This window comes from Spermophilus citellus (assembly GCF_964194105.1).
Source record: "Spermophilus citellus genome assembly, chromosome: X".
In the NCBI taxonomy this organism is placed as follows: domain Eukaryota; kingdom Metazoa; phylum Chordata; class Mammalia; order Rodentia; family Sciuridae; genus Spermophilus; species Spermophilus citellus.
Window position 1 is genome coordinate 148,242,554 of NC_138190.1, and position 19,936 is coordinate 148,262,489.

The 19,936-nt window shown below is 36.2% G+C and overlaps 1 protein-coding gene across 4 annotated transcripts in view; it reads left to right on the forward strand.

Annotated features, from left to right (window-relative positions):
• Positions 1-2,194: 2,194 nt before the first annotated feature.
• The window catches only part of VBP1 (VHL binding protein 1), a 33,319-nt gene continuing 15,577 nt past the window's right edge, over positions 2,195-19,936 (forward strand). For 2 of the 4 annotated variants that reach the window (XM_081277429.1, XM_081277432.1), the window contains exons 1-5: positions 2,239-2,343; positions 2,880-2,924; positions 3,961-3,984; positions 8,511-8,635; positions 18,639-18,705. In XM_081277429.1, coding sequence (XP_081133555.1) covers positions 2,254-2,343; positions 2,880-2,924; positions 3,961-3,984; positions 8,511-8,635; positions 18,639-18,705 — 351 coding nt within the window. In that variant the 5' untranslated portion in view covers positions 2,239-2,253. Of the gene's footprint in view, positions 2,344-2,879; positions 2,925-3,960; positions 3,985-8,510; positions 8,636-18,638; positions 18,706-19,936 lie in introns of all 4 variants that reach the window. The other 2 variants (XM_081277430.1, XM_081277431.1) reach the window with 2 other exon arrangements.

Consider the following 19,936-nt stretch of genomic DNA (forward strand, 5'->3'; position numbering starts at 1 on the left):
CAATTGCGACTAGAGGTTGTCCAGGCATATGTTTGGCCAAAAATTAACAAAAACATGTTGTGAGAATTTGGTTGTATTTTTTAAAAAATTGTTTACTGAAATATGTGTTTTAAGATTCTTTTTGTTTTGTTTTAAATTGTCCATAGTGAAAAGCTACAATCACTTTAAAAGTCATTTAAAAACATTTAAAAATGGTTTTGCTAGGGCTAGAGCTGTAGCTCAGTGGCAGAGCACTTGCCTAGCATGTATGAGGCCCTGGGTTTGATCCTCAACACCACATAAAAATAAATAAAAATAATAAAGTCATTGTGTTCCAACTACAACTAATTTTTTTTAAAATAAAAATGCTTTTGTAAAGCATTCCAAAGATTATTTGTATAAGTTATGATATGCTGAATGGTTAATGGAGAACAATCATATTTAAATTCAGGTAATAGAACTGGAGTTGGCAGGAAGGGAGGGAGATTTTTTTTTAAATATTTTTTTTAGTTATAGGTGGACACAATGTCTTTATTTTACTTTATGTGGTGCTGAGGATTGAACCCAGTGCCTCACACATGCTAAGTAAGCTCTCTACCTCTGAGCCACAACCCCAGACCCCAGATATATTTTTTTTAAAGTGGGAGATAAAAAAGTGAGATTTAGAGTTGATAAGCTTAGTGTACTGTTGGAAAAGCTGTTGCCATGTGATGAAAAAAGTAAGGAGTCAGAATGAATTTGCATATAACTTTGTAATTAAGAGAAACCTAGAAGGGAAATATATTCTGCAGTGTAATATAGAAATCATTTTTCTATACCTGTAAGGGAGTAAAACATAAGGTAAGATTTTTGTTCCAAGGTATAGAATAAAACCTGGCTGTAAGACCCAAATAATATATCTCTTACATGAATTATTACAGATTGGATTTAGTGATGATTTGGAAAAATGTTTTTAAAGTTTGGAGTAAAGACAGTATTAGTAATAACAAATACGAATGCAGATATGGGTTAATTAAGTGGGATCAAATTGTGTGTGTGGGAGGGAGGTGGGGAGGGAAAGATGGGAGATTGTTTTATGTAAATGTTTTCCTGTAGAAACATTACCTATTTTTCACTTTTTTTCCCCTCATTTTTGGACGGTGTTGAGATCAGGTATAGTTTTAAAGAATACAGTTCGAATCTATTTTTTCCTTGCTGGAATAGAGCATTGTGGTCCTTAAAGCTGTTGGCCAGAGGTTGACAGGTTTTTACTCTTCCAAGGCAAATAGCCTGGAAGTCTTTAGAGAGGTAGTTTGGAATTCCAGCTTCATTTAATTTCTACCTGTACGATTTTGGAGATACTGCAAACTCTCTGAGCCTTAGTTCCCTTATTTACAATAGTAGGATGCCAATGTCCTGCTTTTTAATATAAAGACAGGTATTTCTCCGTATGCCTGTATGCATGATCATGTATCAATTATCCGTGGAGACAAACTGGTTTACAATGATTGCCTCTGAGAAGGGAGACGGATTTTGCTAAGCAAACATTCCTATGTTTGCGGTAGAAGTTGTGGGAGGGGCTGAAGTCCTGAAAAACAGTTCTGTGAAAGCAAAGTCAGGGACAGACACTGTATTAGATGTCTGAAAAGAGATCAAAGAATACTTATGTGGGCCTGTATGATGCACTAGGTTTTAAAGGATTGTAGTGGAGGGTAATTTGGGTAAGTCCTTTAGTCTAGTAGCCTAGATGGAGTTCTTAGGACGTAAACTCTGAAGTTTAGTTTTGTAATGTGGCTGGATTCTGTGCAAAAGTGGCTTTAGAGAAAGGTTGGTGCCATCGGTGGGGTATTTATTATCATTAGGCCAATGGCTGTACTCTGAAAACAGACACAAAACAAGTCACCTTCAAGGGGCAATAAACTCCTTGGGATAGTGGGAATAGAAAGGCGATATTCATATTGGCGTCTAGGTCCCAGGTTCGCTGGTGTGCAAATAAACTTGGGGTCGCTCCATAAGCCATTGTACGTTTTCCCAGAAGTCCCTATTGGTCCTTCCTGCAACTTCTGATTTTCTTCTGTGTCGCCTCTACGCTTGTCATTCACTTCTGTGCAGCCAATTAGTACGTAGAGGTTGGGCTTAGTCGGCCAAAGGAGAGGCGGTGACTCTTGCGTAGTCACCAATGAATGCGCAGACTCACGGGGGAGGGAAGGGTCTGTGAGTGCAATCCAGCCAATCACTGATCACGGGTGGCTGGCGCCTCAGCAAGGCAGTTAGCCGAGCGCTTGCTTTCTCAAGATGGCGGTCTCTAAGGACGGTTGCGGCGTCGAAGTGGCTGCAGGGAATGGGCGGCGGCTCCACCTGGGGATTCCTGAGGCTGTATTTGTGGTAAGGGTCGCGGTGTTCCCTGGTATGTTGGCCGGAGGCTGAAGTCTGCTTCCTTTCCGGCCCCTACCCGAGCTCGGACTGTTGGGGGAAGGGACTGAACTGAAGGACCAGAAAGGGAGCGATCGTCCGCTTTCCCTCCGGATATCTGAAGCGATTGAGCTCCGTTGCAGGTCGCTCTGAATAAACGCAGCCCGAGAAGGTCCTAAAAGAAAACAGGGCCTGGGGCAGGAGGACTGGGGAGCGAGAGCAAGGTCAGAGTGAGGGGGCTTGAGCTGGATGTCTTGAGGGACCGCTCCTTTATTGCCAGGTCCCTTTTAGAAAACGCGAGGTAGTGAGTGATCGCACCTCAGCCTAGATGCTGTAAAGACAGATAAGTGAACACTTAGAATACAGTGAGTAGGCAGAACAGTTGGTGGTAAGATGTTAATTAAGGAATGGCACCTTGCCAGTTTAAGGAATGCAGAGGTCTCTTGCCTCTGGGAAATGGAAGGAGATGTTGTTAGGGTAACGGTGTAAAATCCTTGTGTCTTGCTAAGGAATCAAGGACTTATCCAGTAGGCAACGAACTGTCATTACACAAGGTATGTACATGAAACCATGATATGATCGCATTTACTGAAGAATGAATTATGTGCAGTTGAGAGGAGGTGGGGGACATAATTTGGAGATTTCACGGAATAGGGAGACCAACCCCATGTTTAAACAAAGAGAAGCAAGTAGAAGCTGTCAGTCAACCCTGACTTTTTTACATATCTAGCTATTTTAGAAGCAGCGTTGTAAAACTACTGGAATTATGACAGAAAACCTCTGAATGGCATTCCAGGCCAGCATCAACGGTCTTTCTTCATTTAGTTGTACTAAGCTACTATGAAAACTTAATGGAATTTTGTCCATCTTTTAATTTGAACCAAAAGATATACTATATTGTCTTCTTTATGTTAATTATGTCTTATATCTTTCTAAAAATATATTTCTTGTATTTAGAACACGCCTTATTTGCCGTTTGATGCTTGAATTCTGTAATTATTTTCCTTAATTTTTGATTATTGCACATTTTCTTTCCGAAATATGCCACATTTCTTTACATTTGTCTCTCAACTGATGGTAGCAAGAAATAAAATTTGCAGATTGCCAGGCACTTTCTCAATGACTTTACAGAATTCTAGGGGATAGTTAGCTATTATAATTCCCATATTGTACATGTTGAAATTGAAAAATAGACCCCTTGAGTATCTTTCTCAAGGTCAGACAGAATGTAAATGAGATATTTACAATTTGAACTTCAGCAAATTGTGGGGCTCCAGAGCCTCTACTTACCCCTCTCATGTTCTGCTCTGGGACAAAATTGAGGTAATTCTCTTGGTTTGTGCCATTTATCCTAATCCTAGCATGGTACCTGACATATAGTATAACTTGATACTTACTTGTATAGTTAAATTCCCATAGTGCCTTAAATACAACATTCATACTACTTAGCTAGAGATGGCCTCAAAAATCTAATTCAAGAAGGGGCTTTATCATAAGTTTTGTCTTAAAATGTGTTGTTTTCCCTAAAAATTTTTTAGTTGTAGTTGGACACAATACCCTTCCTTCCTTCCTCCCTCCCTCCCTCTGAAGATCGAACCCAGGGCCTCACATGTGGTAAGCAAACACTCTACCACTGAGCCACAACCCCAGCCCCCTCCCCTAAAATTTTATGAGTTATTTTTTAGACCCTAAAATCCCTACCAGCATGATATAATAAGGAACCGAAATTTTACATCTTTTTATGGTCTCAAATTAATGAGTGACATGGTTTTAGAAAAGGCATCAGATTTTGTATAAATGATAGTTTGACACTTGCCTCTGGTTTCCCATTGCTATTCAGCCTTAACCATATTGTTTTACTACTTTGAACCTGTTTCTTTAACTGAAATAAGAATGACAGTACTTATGACCAAAAAAGCATGCTTTCAGTATTGCAGATATAGTATGTGCTTAGTAAATGTTAGTTTTCCCTATGGCAGGAAGCCATCTATATATCATAGTGGTTAAAAGTCAGACCTGGCTTTTCCTTCAATCCCACTTTTAGAATAATTTTACTTTGCTTGAATTATCCCTTCCACCATTGTTTATCTGATGCCCTTATCAACTTTTAGTATCTGCTTTGGATATTACCTCCCTGTAGATTTTCCTAACTTCTTCCCCAGAACAAAATTCGTGGAATTTTTCATCTGTATCCCCACAGCATATGTTGTACACATAGCTAATGTTTGCTCAGTACTCACTACTGCACAGTTATACATAGTCTCCTAAGCATTTCACACAGTCTAGCTCTTTTAATTCCCTGTGAGGAAAAAGCACTTTATTTTTTTTAATATTTTTTTAGTTGTAGATGGACACAATACCTTTATTTATTTATTTATTTTTTCATGTGGTGCTGAGGCTCAAACCCAGTGCCTTGTACTGTGAGGCAAGTGCTGTGCCACCGAGCCACAATCACAGCCCAGAAAAGGCACTCTAATTTCATTATATAAATCAAGAAATTGAGGCAAGGAGAGGTCAACATATCTAGTATGTGGTAAAGCCAGTATTCAAACTAGGCAATCCCTGTCTCTTTTTAAAAATCTTTTTATTAGTTCATTCTAGTTGTACATTATAGTGGGGTTCATTTTTATATATTCACAAATGCATATAAGATAATTTGCTCCATTTAAGTCCCCAGTACTTCCCCTTTCTGTCCCCTTCTCCCTCCCCTTGATCCCCTTCCTTTACTCTCTGAGTTGTCTATTTATTGTTGTTTTTGATTGGTGCATTGTAGCTATACATAAAAGTGAAATTCATTGTGATATATTCGTACATGTACATGGCGTATCCTTGTCAGAAATTATTTCTATTTTTGATGATTGCCATTCTAACTGGAATGATATAAAATGTCAATGTACTTGTTTTTTTAAAAAATATTTTTCATTGTAGATGGACACAATACCTTTATTTATTTATTTATTTATTTATTTTTATATGGTGTTGAGGATTGAACCCAGGGCCTCACTGTGCTAGGCAATTGCTCTACCACTGAGACACAACCTTAGCTCCCTCAATGTGGTTTTGATTTGCATCTTCCTGATTACTGAGGTGTTGAACAGTTTTTCATATATTTGTTGACTATTTATATTTCTTCTTTTGAGCTATGTCCGTTGAGGTCATTTTACCCATTTGTTGATCAGGTTATTTATATATTTGGTGATTTTTCAGTTCTTTATATATTCTGGCTAATAATCCCCTTTCAGAAGAGTAGCTGGGAAAGATTTTTTTGCCATTCTCTAGGCTCTCTCTTTATGCTCTTATTTGTTTCTTTTGCTTTTTAATGTGAGATTCATCCCACTTGGTAATTCTTGGTTTTATTTCTTTTTTTTTTTAAAGAGAGATTTTACTTTTCGGTGGACACAACATCATTTTTCTTTTTCTTGGGAGGCAGAGAGAGAGAGAGAGAATTTTAATATTTTTTTTTAGTTTTCAGTGGACACAACATCTTTGTTTGTATGTGGTGCTGAGGATCCAACCTGGGCCGCATGCATGCCAGGCGAGCGCGCTACCGCTTGAGCCACATCCCCAGCCCTTGGTTTTATTTCTTGCTCTTTAGGAGTTTTGGTGAAGAAGTTAGCCTACACCAGTATGTTGAAGTGCTGACCCTATTTTTTTTCTAGAAATTGCAATATTTATGGTCTATATTCTAGGTCTTTGATCCACTTTTGAGTTGATTTTTGTGCAGGGTGAAGGATATGGATACAGTTTCATTCTACATATGGATAACCAGTTTTCCCAGCACTATGTGTTAAAAAGTCTGTCCTTCTTCCAGTGTATGTTTTTGGCACATTTGTCAAGTATTAGATGACTATAAATATGTGAGTTTGTCTCGGTGTCTCCTATTTTGTTTCCAGTACCATGAAGGTTTTGTTACTATAGCTCTGTAGTATAATTTGAAGTCAGGTATTGTGATGGCTTCAGCATTGCTCTTTTGGCTTAGAATTGCTTTGGCTATTCTGGTTCTTTTATTCTTCCAAATGAATTTTAGAACTTTTTTTTTTTTCTAGTTCTGTGAAGAATGTCATTGGTATTTTGATGGGGAATGCAGTGAATCTGTGTAATGATTTTGGTAGTATGGCCATTTTAACAATATTAATTCTACCTCTCCAAGAGCATGGGGAGGTCTTATCATCTTCTGAGGTCTTCTCTAATGTCTTCCTTCAGTGTTCTTTAATTTTCATTGTAGAAGCATTTTATCTCCTTGGTTAAGTTTATTCCCCTGTGTCTTAACCACGTCTTAGGCTGCTGCAATTCTCCTCGCTGAATTCTCCTTGGTGAATTTACCCTTGGTGGCATCATAGTTAAGTCCCTTGTTGTGTTTTTCATTTTCTTCATGGACTTCTTTGAGCTAAAATATTCCTTGATAGCTAATAAGCATAAATATGAATAATGATGTGAAGGTCACAGAAATCATAAGATAATTGAAGTTTCTTATAATTAACTAAAGTTAACACATGCTAGGCGAGTGCTCTGCCGCTGAGCTACAGCCCCAGCCCCTCCATGTATTTTCATGTAGCTTCTGATCCTTACCTAATTAACTAGCTTTTTTTCCCAAAGACCAGGTATATATTTTTTGAAGAAATTTAGCATTGGTATTACTGTTTTTCTTTTGCTTAATTATTCATTTCAAAACAATTTTATTTTATTTGAACTTCTTGATACTTAAGGAAGCATTTGCAGTTTGCCTTGGAAACCTAATGATCATATTTAATATGCTTTCTATGGCAGAACATGTTGAATTAAAAATAAGTAGGAAAATTGATAGTTTTGGAACACAACCTGTTGAATCATATTCAGATTAGTGTGTATGAATAAGCAATATGTTTGGTTGCTGGTAAATAGGGCCACATGGGAAATGCATAAAACAGGAAAGGTCATCATTCCCCCCCTGTTTGTAAATGAAAATTAAATAGGTCTAGATACACTGGTGCACACCTGTAATCCCAGTGATTTGGGAGGCTACGGAAGGAGGATTACAAGTTTGAGGCCAGTCTCAGTGACTAAGTGAGGCCCTTAGGCAACTTAGTGAGACTGTCTCAAAATAAACAATATAAAGGGCTGGGGATATTGCTTAGTGGTAAAGCCCTCTGGGTTCAATCTTCAGGCACAAAAAATAAATAATGAAAATGAATAAAATAGAATTGTGAAAGAATAATAAATTGGCTTCATAATGTATGTGTACTGTCTAAAAAGTGATATTTAATTTTATTTGGTACCAACAGGAACTGAACCCAGGAGCACTCAACCACTGAGTCACATTCCCAGTATATTGTTTTCTTTTTTTGGTACTGGTGATCGAATTCAGGGGCATTCAACCACTGAGCCACATCCACAGCCCCATTTTATATTTTATTTAGAGACAGGGTCTCACTGAGGTGCTTAGTGCATCGCCATTACTGAGTCTGGCTTTGAACTCACGATCCTCCTGCCTCAGCCTCCTGAGCTGCTGCCAGCATATTTTTAAATTTTTTGTGGGGTGGTACCAGGGATTGAACCCAGGGGAACTGGGCCACTGAGCCACACCCCCAGCCCTATTTTGTATTTTATTTAGAGACAGGGTCTCACTGAGTTGCCTAGCGTCTCACCATTGCTGAGGCTAGCTTTGAACGTGATCCTCCTGCTTCAGCCTCTTCAGCCACTGGGATTACAGGTGTGTGCCACTGTGCCTGGCTTTTTAAATGTTTTATTTAGAGACAGGGTCTCACTAAGTTGCTTAGGGTCTTACTAAGTTACTTAGGCTGTCTTTGAACTTGTGGTTCCCCTGCCTTAGCCTCCCCAGGTATTGGGCTGTACCACAGGCATGTGCCACTGTGCCTGGCTGTTCTTTATCTGTTTTTTTTTAATTAATTTTATTTTATTTTATTTGTTCTTATTTTTATGTGGTGCTAGGGATGGAACCCAGTGCCTCATGCATGCTAGGCAAGCGCTCTACTACTGAGCCACAACCTGGCCACTAGTCTTTGTCTTTTAATAATTACTCTTTTAGTTAACAACAAAACTTTGGGATAAACTTTTTTTTAATATTTTAAAAACAAAGTTGTCAAAAACTCAGATTAAGTAGTATAAATTCTAAAATTTTCATGTTATTTTTGATCTTAAAGGAAGATGTAGACTCCTTCATGAAACAGCCTGGGAATGAGACTGCAGATACAGTACTAAAGAAGCTGGATGAACAATACCAAAAGTATAAGTTTATGGAACTCAACCTTGCTCAAAAGAAAAGAAGGTAAGTATAAAAATTTCTAAGTTTTAAAAAATTTTACATGACTTGAACTTTTTTTTAATATTTATTTTTTAGTTTTAGGTGGATACAATATGTTTCTTTTATTTTTGTGTGGTGCTGAGAATCTAGCCCAGTGCCTCATGCATGTTAGGCAAGCACTCTACCACTGAGCCACAAGCTCAGCCTATGACTTGAACTTTTAAAACATCGAGATATACTTTATATATAATGAAATGTCTTGTCAAGTGTTCAGTTTGATAAATTTTGACAAATATATCCGATTCTGCCCAGAATTGATTCTTGTCCAGATCAATATCTTTCATTACCCCCAGGAAGTTCCCTCTAAACCCTTTCCATTTATTCCTTTTGTTATCTGTTTGAACTTCATATGAGTAGAAGCATATAGTTTTGTGTCAACCTTCTTACACTTAGTGTAATGCTTTAAAGAGTCATTCATGCTATTGTGTGTATCAGTAAATTAGTTCCTTTTTAGTGCTGAATTCCATTCCATTGTGTATAGGTATACTATGACTTTAGTATATTTTTATCTATTTTAATATTGATGGATATTTCGGTTATTTTCCTTTTTGGCTTTAAGTGTTTATGTGGACATATATTTTCATTTCTCCTGGGTAAATACTAGGGGTACAGTTGCTGAAGTTTAGGTTCAATTTTATGAGAAACTGCCAAAACTCAATGTATAAGAATTCTAGTTGTTCCACATCCTTACAAACATTTAGTATTGCCAGTCTAAAGATAATTTCAAAAACCATGGAATGAATATTAAAGATCTTATTCCAAAGAATCTAAGATTATAACATCTTAGATGTATAATTCATTCTTCTAATTTTGCTAATGAGATGAAAGACCTACAGACCCACTTTCCCAATAAGACATAATTAATAGGTGTAGTCAAAGAAATCCTTACTCTCAACTCTTATTTCTCCATATCCTTTTATATAGCTCATAAAGTCAATTCCTTGTAATAAATATTTGTGGATATTTGCTATGTTTATGTCCCAGAATGCTTCTGTCAGTTAAATACTTAGGAAATTCTAACCATGTGCTAGATAACAATTTTAGGTGAAGTAAAGTCCGATACCAACTTTTAACATGGATACATCTTGGGGGGATTGATGAATTCTTAAATTTAAAGTACATAACGTAGAACAGTAGAGATGCTTTGGTACAATACAGTGAATTAGCATTGGGGAAGGAAGAGAGCAAGGAGTTTCAGGGGAAGTTCCAAGAGGACTAGATTGCTATAGAATTTCAAAGGTTGGTTATGAGTTTAAAGACAGACTAGAGCAAGAAAGAATAGTTTGGGCATAAGCAACACAATTTTGTTTTTATTTTTATTTTTTTGTTATTATTATTATTTTGTACCAGGGATTGAGCCCAGGGGTGCTTAACCGTTGAGCCATATCCCCAGCCCTTTTTAAAAAAATATTTATTTTTTAGTTGTAGATGGACACAATACCTTTATTTTATTTTATTTTATTTTATTTTTATGTGGTGCTGAGGATCAAACCCAGGGCCTTGAACATGTTATGTGAGTGTTCTACCACTGAGCCACAACCCCAACCCTCCCCAGCCTTTTTTTTTTAAAGAAAGAGAGAGAGAGAGAATTTTTAATATTTTTTAGTTTTCAGTGGACACAACATCTTTATTTTTTTTAATGTGGTGCTGAGGATCGAACCCAGCGCCCCATGCATGCCAGTCGAGCGCGCTACTGCTTGAGCTATATCCCCAGCCCTCCCCAGCCTTTTTTAATATTTTATTTAGAGACAGGGTTTTGCTCAGTTCCTCAGAGACTATCTAAGTTGCTGAAGCTGGGTTTGAATTCGCAGTCCTCCTGCCTCAGCTTCTTGAGTTGCTGGAATTAAACTTTCTCATTTGATAATTGGAGAAATTTGAATATGGGGTGGGTATTACATGAGATGAAAAATCATAGACATGGAAAGATGAAAAATGTTAACAAAATCCAGAGTAGGAAATACTAAGAATAGTATGCTCTCATATTGGCAAAAGTATAATTAATAGAAATACATATAATGATCTTCATCAAAGATGTATTATCAGGGATAATCTCTGGATGGTAAGAATGTGGTGTTTTTCTTATTTTTATTCTTTAATTTTTCAACATGTACATGTACAGCTTTTTGTGATAATAAAATGAAGCCATTGGATTAGGGATCACCAATAGGGAGTTTAGATAGGAAAATGTGCCTTGAGGCCTAGCCATCTGAGATGGGGGCATGGGGAAGATTGGATGGAATAGGTTTGTTGGGGAGCTCTGAAGTTCAGAGATTCTTTTGGACATCCAAGTGGAAATGTTAAATAGACAATTAAATATATGAGTCTTTAAGTTGTTGACAGACCTTTATTTTATTTATTTGTTTATTTATTTGTTTAGAGAGAGAAATTTTTTTTAATATTTATTTTTTAGTTTTCGGTGGACACAACATCTTTTTATTTTTATTTTTTCTTTTATGTGGTGCTGAGGATCAAACCCAGCGCCCCGTGCATGCCAGGCGAGTGCGTTACCGCTTGAGCCACATCCCCAGCCCTATTTTATTTATTTTTATGCAGTGCTGAGAATCGAACCCAGTGCCTCACACATGCCAGGCAAGTGGGCTTCCACTGAGCCCCAGCCCCCGCCCCAGCTCCAAATATATGAGTCTTAATCCCTTAGAAATTTTTTTTTATGTTTAGTGTGTGGGAGGATTCCAATTTACTTTTATTTTATATTTTTGTGTGGTTCTGGGGATTGAACCCCAGGGCCTTGTGCATGCGAAGCAAGCACTCTACCAACTGAGCTACATCCCCAACCCTGAATTTTTTTTTTTTTGTAAGTAAATATATTATGGCTTACTATTGGCTTAGTATCACTTAATGTTAATATAGTCTGGTTTAACAATCTTTTTTCTTAATGCTTTTTGGTTTTCGTATCTTGTTTAGGAATTGTTTGCTTATCCCTAATTCATAAAGATAACTTACTGTATTTTCTTCAAAAAGCTTTGTTATATATTTTACATGGAGATGCTATAATCCATGGGTTATTAAACATGGGTCGCTAAATTTCAAAGCAATTTTGTGATTTTCAAGACCGTTTCTTTGTCTCATGTTTACTATAAAATGGTGGATCTATAGTTTGAAATATATATTTAAATGTTTCTTTGTCACTAGGAGATAGAAATAGTAAATTGTTGGAATATAGACTATCTTTTCTTTCATGTGACTTTAATTAGGAGTTTTAGAATCTTCAGACTTCAAAAATAGAGACCCCATCCTGTGATTTCTCTCATTCTTTCCTGATGGTGTTGTTCTACTATTGAATCAGTAGCTGCTCAAAAATTGTTACATGGTAAACCAAAATTGGACTTTTTTAAAAGCAATTTTACAGTCTAGAAAGTACGAGAGGATTTTCAACTAAATAAATTGTCATTTACATAATCCTGTCAGTAAACAAACAAACAAAATAAATAAAAATAGGTGGATTGTCTTGATCACATTCAGACTTGATTTTTGGTTTTTTTTGAACAGTACCTCTTCTTAGGTTTGTGTATTCTTTCGTGAAGAGGCAGAGATATCCTTTGTCTTCCTTTTATGATGCTTAATGCCTAGGCCCATTAATTTTGAATTGCAAAATGATGATGTTCTACTGTTTCTTTTTCATTTATTAGTAAGCTGGCATATTTATTTTCTTAATTTTTTTTTAGTTGTAGATGGACACAATATCTTTATTTATTTACTTTTATGTGGTGCTGAGGATTGAACCCAGGGCCTCCCATATGTGAGGCGAGCATTTCTACCACTGAGCTACAGCCCCAGCTCTAAGCTGGCATATTTCTATAAAAATAAATGCCTCCCCGCATGTACTATTTGGCAAAACTGTCTGCACAAAATCAGTTCATTTCTTAAAGTTTCTTTCTTAGCAAGAGTTAGCCCTATACTTCCTATCACCTCAGTAAGTCTCTGCTGTCTTCCAAAAGAGGATTTGTATATTTTCTCTGGCTATTGGGAGTGGATAGAGGTGGGAATGCTGGTTTGCTGCCAGCTGTTCATCTTACACCAAACACTTTGTGTCTCTTTTTGTATTTTTTACTCTATTAGATACATGGCATTTGAGGAGTATTAGGTCTTCTTGGTTTTAATCCTATATATAATAATGCTTAATAGTATCAGAGTCTGATTTTTTTTGTTCACTGTTGGTGTGTCTTTTTCTAATTTCTTTCAACCTATTTATTGTATCTACATGTATTCTTTTTTTAATATTTATTTTTTAGTTTTAGTTAGACACAATAATTTTATTTATCTATTTTTATGTGGTGCTGAGTATTGAACCTAGGGCCTTGCACATGCTAGGCGAGCACACTACCACTGAGCCACAATTCCAGCCCCTCTAAACATATTCTTGTAAACAACATATGGTGGTTGTTTTTAATTCTAGCCTTTTTAGATAATTTGTCTTTTGGTTACTTTAAAAATCAACTATTCTTTTGTTATTTCAGTATAGTTTGTCTTTTTGTGGATATTTTCTTAAACTAGTTGACATATGTTAGTTTCCTGTAATTATGGATGCCTGTCTACTTTGCCTTTATACATGGAAGTTTTTGCTTTTGTCAGGAGCTATGAGTTGATACCAGTTTCAGACCACTTGAATCTAGTTCCAGGTTCTTAAATTTCATCTGTGAACTGGGCTCAGGTTTGCAGTTGGAATGTGCACCTGTTCTCATTGACACTACTACCTTCGCTCAACTCAGAGTCTTTTCTGATTATTTCCCTTTCTCTCACTCCCGTGATATCAGCTGCATAGCAGTTCTGTTTTTGTGCATGATCTATATGGAGTTTGAATGCTAAACCTTTTCTTTATATTTGTTATAAATCTTTTCTTGCAGTCTGTAATTTAATTTTACCTTCAAGCTGTTTAAAGTTTTTAATATTTCATAATTCTCTATGTATAATCTCCTGTTTTCATTGACTATTCTTCAAACTTTTTTTATACCTTCATTTTATTTATTTATTTTTATGTGGTGCTGAGGATTGAATGTCTCACGTGCTAGGCGAGCGCTCTGCCGCTGAGCCACAACCCCAGCCCCAAACTTTTTTTTTTTTTTTAAATATTTTTAGTTGTCAGTGGACCTTTATTTTATTTTTTTATATGTGGTAATGGGAATTGAACCCAGTTCCTCACACATGCTAGGCGAACACTCTACCACTGATCCACAATCCCAGCCCCCAAACTTTTTTTTTTAAAACAATAATAGGGATCGAGCTCAAGGTTGCTCTACCATGAAGCTATATCACTAGCTCTTTTTAGTTTTTTATTTTGAGGTAAGGTCTGCCTAAGTTGTTAAGGTTGGCCTCAGACTTGTGATCCTCCTGCCCCAACCTCCTCAGTCACTGGGTTCATAGATATAAGCCACAATGCTTAGCTTTTTTCCCTCTAATTTGATTTTGTCTTTTTAACTAATAGTTGACATTATTTATAGAGTACAGTGTGATATTTCAATATATGTATATAATGTGTAATGATCAAATCAATGTAATTAGCATTTGCATCTCCTTATCATGTCTTTATTTGGAGCTTAAAGCTCCTCTCTTCTAGTTTTTTTGTAAAATATAAAATAAATTGTTTTAAACTATAGTCACTCTACTGTGATATAAACTACTAGAATTTATTTCTCCTGTGTAACTGTGTTTTGATGCCCTTTATTTATCCTCCCTCTATTTCCCTTCCTCACTTGTAGTAATCACTATTTTGTTCTTTTCTTCTTTGTGATCAATTTTTTTTAGATTCCCCAAATGTTAGACAACATGTGATATTTGTCTTTCTTTTTTTAATATTTATTTTTTAGTTGTAGTTGGACTCTATACCTTTATTTTATTTATTTTTATGTGGTGCTGAGGATTGAACCCAGGGCCTCGCATGTGCCAGGCGAGTGCTCTGCCACTGAGCCACAACCCTAGCTCATTATTTGTCTTTCTATGTGTGGCTTATTTCACTTAGTATAATGTCTTCCAAGTCCATCAAATTGGCAGAGGTAAAAAGATTTCATTCTTTTTTCATGGCAGAATAATATTCCACTGTCATACCACATTTTCTCTACCCTTTCACCTGTTGGTTGATTTCATATCTTGGCTATTGTAAACAGTCCTGCAATAAACATGGGCATGCATCATTTCCTTTGGCTATATACCCAGAATTAATTTAGGTATGAAAATCTCCTTTTTGATATGTGAATCTGAGGCCTTTAATCAATCTTTAATCTTGGAGATTTTGTGGTTATCATCTTTCTTCTCTGTAAATTTTCTCCTTTCTCCTGGGGTATCTTGTTTATGGATGTTGAACACTTGTAATTCTGCCATCCATTTCTCTTTATTATTTCTTTTTCTTTTTCTTTTTTTTTTTTTTTTACTGTCTTTGTCATTTGTTTTTTGGCAACTAGATGGATATCCATGTGTTCTTTTTTTGATACTGGCAGTTGAACCCAGGGGCACTTATCACTGAGCTACATCCCTAGCCCTTTCTTAAAAAATTTGAGACAGTCTCACTATGTTGCCGAGGCTGGCCTCAATCTTGTGATCCTCTTGCCTCAGCCTCCCAAGTTACTGAGATGACCAGCCTATGCCATTGCACCTGACTTTGTTTTCTTTATTTCATCTCTTATGTTTTTGTACCTTGTATTTTTTTTATTGTTATTGTTGTTACCAGGAATTTAACCCCGGGGGTACTTAAACCACTGAGCCACATTCCCAGCCTTTTTTTTTTTTGTACTTTTATTTAGACCCAGGGTTTCACTAAGTTGCTTAGGGCCTCACTAAGTTGCTAAGGCTGGTTTTGAACTTGAGATCCTCCTGCCTCAGCCTCCCGAGCTGCTGGGATTACAGGCATATGCCACCATACCCAGCTGTAACTTGTAGTTTTGGATTGTTCTTAACAATTATTTGCTCCTTCTTTGTATTGACCAATATCCTTTCTTTTCTCTTTAAGATGTTTTTAAATACTTACTGTATGTTTCTTTGAGTATTTGTTTGTTTAATGTGATAGATTGTTGAGTTTGTTGTCTTTATATTATTGTAGTGGAGTTTATCACACTTTCATTTGTCTTCTGTCAGCTCATATTCCTTCAGGGATATCACCTGCTTTTGCCATTATGTGGAGGGTAGGAATAATTTAAGTTCCTCTTGGTGGTAGATAGGAGTGGAAGAATGCTGCTGGTGTTATAGTCTAGGGTATAGCCACCAGACAAATACTCCCTCTCCCCAATCAGGTAATACTGCTTCTGAGGCATTCTTTCTGTTCCCAGGCTCTTGGCTTTCTTTCTTTTTAAAATTTTTTAAAATTTGTTTTAATTAATTATACATGACAGTAGAATGCATTTATGCATTTTGATATATCATACATAGATAGGATATAATTTCTCATTTTTCTGAGTGTACATGTTGTAGAATCATATTATTCATGCAGTCACATATATACATACAGTAATAATGTCTGTTTCATTCTACTATCTTTCCTATCGTCACATCCCCTCCCTACCCCTCCCCTCCCATCACTTCCTTCTACCTAATCTAAGGTAACACTATTCTTCCCTAGTGCCCTCCACCTTATTGTGAATTAGTATCCGCATACTAGAGAAAACATTTGGCCTTTGGTTTTATGGGATTGGCTTATTTTGCTTAGCATGATATTCTCTAGTTCTATCCATTTACTGGAAAATGCCATAATTTTACTCTTCTTTAAAGCTGAGTAATATTCCATTGAGTATATATACCATATTTTCTTTATTCATTAAAATAAACACCCATAATTCAGATGTATTCTTTGACATCAGCGATGAATACATTGAAAGAGCAATTAGGAAAACTGCTCCATTCATGATAAGCCTCCAAAAAAATACCTGGGAATCAATCTAACAAAAGAGGTAAAAGACCTCTACAATGAAAACTACAGAACAATAAAGAAAGAAATTGATGAAAACCTCCGAAGATGGAAAGATCCACCTTGCTTCTTGATAGGCAGAATTAATATTGTCAAAATGGCCATACTACCAAAAGCAGTGTACAGATTTAATGCAATTCCTATTAAAATCCCAATGACATTGTTAATAGAAATAGAAAAAGCAATCATGAAACTAATTTGGAAAAATAAAAGACCCAGAATAGCTAAAGCAATTCCAAGCAGGAAGAGTGAAGCAGGTGGCATCACTATACCAGACCTTAAACTATACTACAGAGCTATAGTAACAAAAACAGCATGGTATTGGCACCAAAACAGACTTGTAGACCAATGGTACAGAATAGAGGACACAGAGACAAACCCACATAAATACACTTATTTCATACTAGACAAGGGCACCAAAAACATGCACTGGAGAAAAGATAGCCTCTTCAATAAATGGTGCTGGGGAAACTGGAAATCCATATGTAGCAAAATGAAATCAAACCTCTATCTCTCACCCTGCACAAAAATCAACTCAAAGTGGATCAAAGACTTAGTCACTAGAACAGAGACCCTGAGCCGAATAGAAGAAAAAATAGGCCTTGGCTTTCTTTACTGTCATTATCCCAGGGAAAAGGAGTGGGGGAAAACAGATCTGTTGGGGGCCAGTACTTGTTACTTTCAGCTTCATTGCTTGGCCCTCTTCCTGCCTCTGGCCAATTTTTGTCCTTTTTCTACCCTGTATCAGTGATGGGATAGATTCAGAAGGCATTCCTGTGATTTGATACTTTTTTTTTTTAACAATGTGACAAGTGTACACACTAAGAAGATGCAACTATGATTTGCCTGGCATTTAGCTGACTCTGATGTGCTTGTAATGAATATGCTTGCCAGAAGCAGCTGCATGCAGCACTAGGTGGAGAGTTGGTGGTTTCAAATTTGGTGTATAATGTATTTGAATGTGTTTTTTTTTTTTGGTACTGGGGATTGAACCCAGGAATACTTAGCCACTGAGCCACATCCTCATTCCTATTTTGCATTTTATTTAGATACAGGGTTTCACTGAGTTGCTTAGCACCTAGATTTTGCTGAGGCTGGCTTTGCACTTGTGATCCTCCTGCCTCAGCCTCCTGAGCTGCTGGAATTACAGGGGTGCACCACCACGCCTGCCTGAATGTATGTTATTTTTTTAAAATATTTTTATTAGTTGATGAATTTTTTTATTTATTTGTATGTGGTGCTGAGAATCGAACCCAGTATGTCACACATGCTAGGCAAGCACTCTACTACTGAGCCACAACCCCAGCCCCTGTTATTTTTAAGATTACCTTTAAAATTAATCTATTTAAAATACAAGTCTAATCAAATGGAGAATCTCTGAATCACCTCTGTGGAATATGGTCTGCTTCTAGAAATGTTTATTAGCAGTGGGAATTTTGATGTATAGAATAGGGCTTTGTTCAAAACATGCATTCTATATATCTTTGTTATTATATCTTAAATATTTTATTAAATGTTTATGCCTTTAATATTTTAAAAATGTTTTATTAAATGCATTTTATTTTTTGAAGTATTTTATTAAATATTTTATTTTTATAAACATTTGTATCTTTCTTTAAAGGTTGATGGACTTTTATTTTATTCATTTATTTATATGTGGTGCTAAGAATGATCCCAGTGCCTCACACATGCCAGGCAAGCACTCTATCACTGAGCCCCAACCCCAGCCCCAACATTTGTATCTTAAGTACTTTGTGTTATACCTAAAATTTCCTAAGTATTTTAAAAAAATTAAATTTATGAAATAAGATTAGTATATATTAAATATTTTATATTTATAATTAGTCTTCAAGAATATATCAGTAGGAGCTGGGGCTAGTTGGTAGAGTGCTTACCTTGCATGCACAAGGCCCTAGGTTCAATCCCCAGCACTACAAAAAAAAAAAAAAAAAGAAAAAAAAAAGAACATATTAATAGACAAGGTAAAGTTAGTAAGACCATATCTTGGTGTTTATTTTTACTTGTGAAATAGTATATTAACCTTTTTCTTGTTCATAGGCTAAAAGGTCAGATTCCTGAAATTAAGCAGACTCTGGAAATTCTAAAATACATGCAGAAGAAAAAAGTAAGTGCATTTTTCTTTAAAATACAAGTAAACCAGGATATATTAGCAGAGTTTCATCTTCTTTGATTCTTTGGTATTTGATCTGTGCTGTAGGATCCATTCTTCCTTCTTGAGCATATACACTAATGTACCAGAATTTTGTGTAAAAATTGTGGCTTTCTGACTTTTCCTTAAAAGACTAGCACTTGGATTACTTTATTTATATGTAGTGTTTACAAAATTTAAATATAATCAGAAATTGTTTTAAGTTATTTTGAGGTGGTAATATCACAGTTTTCTTTTTTGGGGGGGGGTGGGTAAAAGGGATTGAACTCAGGGGCACTTGGCCACTGAGCCATATCTGTATTTTATTTAGAGACAGGGTCTCACTGAGTCACTTAGCTCCTTGCTTTTGCTGGGCTGGCTTTGAACTCGCGATCCTCCTATCCTCCTGCCTCAGTTTCTTGAGCATCTGGAATTGTAGGCATGTACCACCACACATGGCCAGTTTTTTTTTTCATAGTGATGGTTGTCCTCCCTAAGAATAAGGAGTAAGCCCAAGATTTATAGAGCTTGAAAAAATCTTAGAGATTACCATTTTCAGGTTCTTATTTCACAGTTTAGGAAATAACTACTTAGAGGTTAGTTACGCTTAGTTGGTTTCACATAGCTACTTAGTACTGGAAGAACTAATTTTGAGTCTTCCAAGTCTCAATTCAGTATTCATTAAATAAAATCAGGCTTTAAAGATTAAATTTAAAAAAAATATTCATTTTTTAGGGCTGGAGATGTGGCTCAAGTGGTAGCACGCTCGCCAGGCATGCGTGCAGCCCAGGTTCGATCCTCAGCACCACATACAAACAGGGATGTTGTGTCCACCGAAAACTAAAAAATAAATATTAAAAAATTCTCTCTCTCTCTCTCTCTCTCTCTCTCTCTCTCTCTCTCTCTTTAAAAAATATTCATTTTTTAGCTTTAGGTGGACATAATATCTTTATTTTATTTTTATGTGGTACTAAGGATCGAACTCAGTGCCTCACACATGCCAGGCGAGCGTGCTATTACTTGAGCCATATCCCCAGCCCCAAGATTAAATTTTATAACAATATTGTTTTGAACAGATTGTGTACACATGTGATTTATTATTTGAAGAATAACTAGATTTCTAGTAGATTATTATATGTGGTGAATTTTTTGAGAGACTTCAGAACCTGAATTGGGCATGAAGCACTGATGAAGTAAAAATAACAGC